Source organism: Montipora capricornis, chromosome 1 (genome assembly GCF_036669925.1).
Source record: "Montipora capricornis isolate CH-2021 chromosome 1, ASM3666992v2, whole genome shotgun sequence".
NCBI lineage: Eukaryota > Metazoa > Cnidaria > Anthozoa > Scleractinia > Acroporidae > Montipora > Montipora capricornis.
In genome coordinates, this window is record NC_090883.1 from 29,657,377 (window position 1) to 29,659,876 (window position 2,500).

Below are 2,500 nucleotides of genomic sequence, written 5' to 3' on the forward strand. Positions count from 1 at the left end.
ACAGAAAACGCTAACCTCATTTTGACACGAAAGTGCTTTACTATTGTCATAAAAACTATCCAGTTAAGCTCGCGTATTATAAAACATGATGAATTCATAAAGGCCACCTTTTCCAGCGAACAAATTTTTGAAACAAACAACATATTTGCTCTTAGAGGCGAAAACCTCTTCCTATTTCATTGCGTGCGTGAAGACAAGAAACTCAATCATGTCAAATTACCATGTACTTCAGGTTCAAACCCTTTCCTGAAGAACCTTTTCCTTGAATAACAAGAAAATGCTTTACTATTGCCATAAAAACTATCCAGTTAAGCTCGCATATCATAAAACATGATGAATTCATAAAGGCCACCTTTTCCAGCGAACAATTTTTTGAAAACAACATATTTGCTATTAGAGGCAAAAACCCCTTCCTATTTCATTACGTGCGTGAAGAGAAAAAACTCAATCGTGTCAAATATGCGCAATATTACAACAAACTAAAATTTCAGGATCAAACCGTTTCCATGAAGAACCTTTTCCTTGAATAATGAAGCACAAAATAGACGACAAGCTTTCTTTCAAATAATTCTTGGCTGTCACATTTCCAATTTTTTTTTTACCTGAAGACTGTGCAGAGTTGATCACAGATCCACTTAAGGTGTTCAATTCGTTCTCTGTCTTTGTTGAACCCATAAGTTACCAGAGAACTTTCCATTTGGTTTCAGTGTTCTACATAACAGCACACTTGGTAAAATCTTAGAAATGCAGCTCACTTTGACTTCGTCTCGACGGGCGACAGATTGTTGTCGAATTCCATTACTCGTCTCTTTTAAGATTCCACCGCCTGTCTTGTTCAGTATCCAAATGACTTGCCATTATTGAGCTTCATAAGGGTATATTTTGTTTAAAGATCCACTAAAACGCCATTCGCGTAAACATGACTTTCGACGCCATTGCCGGTTAAGTTTATCATTCTACTGTGTCCACCAGAGAAATCTACGCATTTCCACTACCCTCTCTATCCTAAGAAAATACGAGTAGAAGGCTCTATGCACAAAGACACCACTTAGCAGGGGAGTGACAGGCAAGACTTTTACCGACACGGAAAAAAAAGAGAAAAAACAACAGCAAAAACAAACCAATGAAACGCAGATCCCGACTGGGTTTGCCATACTGGCAGCCCAGTATTTATCTCCACATTATCCAAAAATGAACATAAAATCAATGTGGGAAGTTAAAAAAAAAGTAAAGATTTCTGTCCTTGGGACATGGAATCCTGCCATCTTGCGGCTGCAAGGCGCATGAAACTATGGTCGCTAAATGCGAACTTGTTCTTTAATGAACCTCAGCAGTAAACTAAATTCACTTGATGGGTCCACTTAAACAATGTTTGGTAGAGAACATTTTACTTCAAAGATGTAATTGCAATACTTTTGGGCTTACAGACACTGTGGCCTTATTCGCTAAAGAACCCGGATTTTCTCAGGTTTAGGGTGACTGTTCTTCCGGGCAAGTTCTCTCCAAAACGAAGTCAGTGAACTCCATTTTTTTTTACATTTCTGACATTTCTGACATCACTAACTCATCATCTTTCAATGGTAAAATATGCAGGAAAAAATCAATTTTAGAAATTTTCGCGCGAACGTCCTTAAAGACAAGTGAAAGCCTTATAAAGGCTGTTATTGTGACGCATATGCTTAAATATTTAACGGACTATTGAGGTTCACAAGGAATCAGATCAAACGTTTTGAAACCGGTTTATCTTCTTGGTTAGCAATCTGCATTCTAGCACAATTCTATCTTGTTATTTCCTATATACTTCTTACTTAAGCTACGCCCCTGTAATCAGCATTAACTACTGTTTTCGCTTGATATATTTTTTCTTTAAAACCGTAATAGAGGAAAAACAATAATTTTACATTTCAGTTTAAAGTGTCCCCAATTTTTGTTCCAGCGCTAGAATGACTAGACACTTAAATAAAGTTACTTTACTTTCCTTTTATACAAGACAAGGATACTTAACAAAAAAGTAAAAGCTCACCATCCTGGCCAACAGATAACACGTCAAAGAAAAAAAGGGCTGAGAAGATAACAAAATGGATGGAAGAACCCATGGTGACTTCCTTTAAATTTTAACACAGTCGCATTTATAACAGGTGCAGAATGCCTTAAAGTTAGACGGCCCTGAAATATTTCACCAGAGATGTGCAGGTGGTAATTGTCGGTTCCAAATGAGGACCATTATTGTTAATAAAAATATGAAATTGCTTTCCAGAATTTAGCCAATGGAGCCTACTGTTCTCGTAATTTGAAACAGGTTTACGGCTTTCTTGTTTACCAATGCTTGTTGATTGTTGATTTTATCCCAGGTTGACGGCTGTTTCTGCAATTTGAAACTGTTTTATAGCAATGCTTGTTTGTTGAATGCCATGGCAACTTTATAAAAAGTAAACATTACGCAGAAATGAAAACTGGTAAAATAAGTCAGTTTATGCATCTCAAGCGATCGATTTGAGAA

General features: G+C 36.8%; 1 protein-coding gene across 2 annotated transcripts in view; it reads right to left on the reverse strand.

Moving 5' to 3' along the window:
* The window catches only part of LOC138038011 (sushi, von Willebrand factor type A, EGF and pentraxin domain-containing protein 1-like), a 30,494-nt gene extending 28,287 nt beyond the window's left edge, over nt 1-2,207 (reverse strand). The window contains exon 1 of one of the 2 annotated variants that reach the window (XM_068883838.1): nt 2,024-2,207. In XM_068883838.1, coding sequence (XP_068739939.1) covers nt 2,024-2,096 — 73 coding nt within the window. In that variant the 5' untranslated portion in view covers nt 2,097-2,207. The remainder of the gene's footprint in view (nt 1-2,023) is intronic. The other variant, XM_068883846.1, reaches the window with a different exon arrangement.
* Nucleotides 2,208-2,500: the final 293 nt, after the last annotated feature.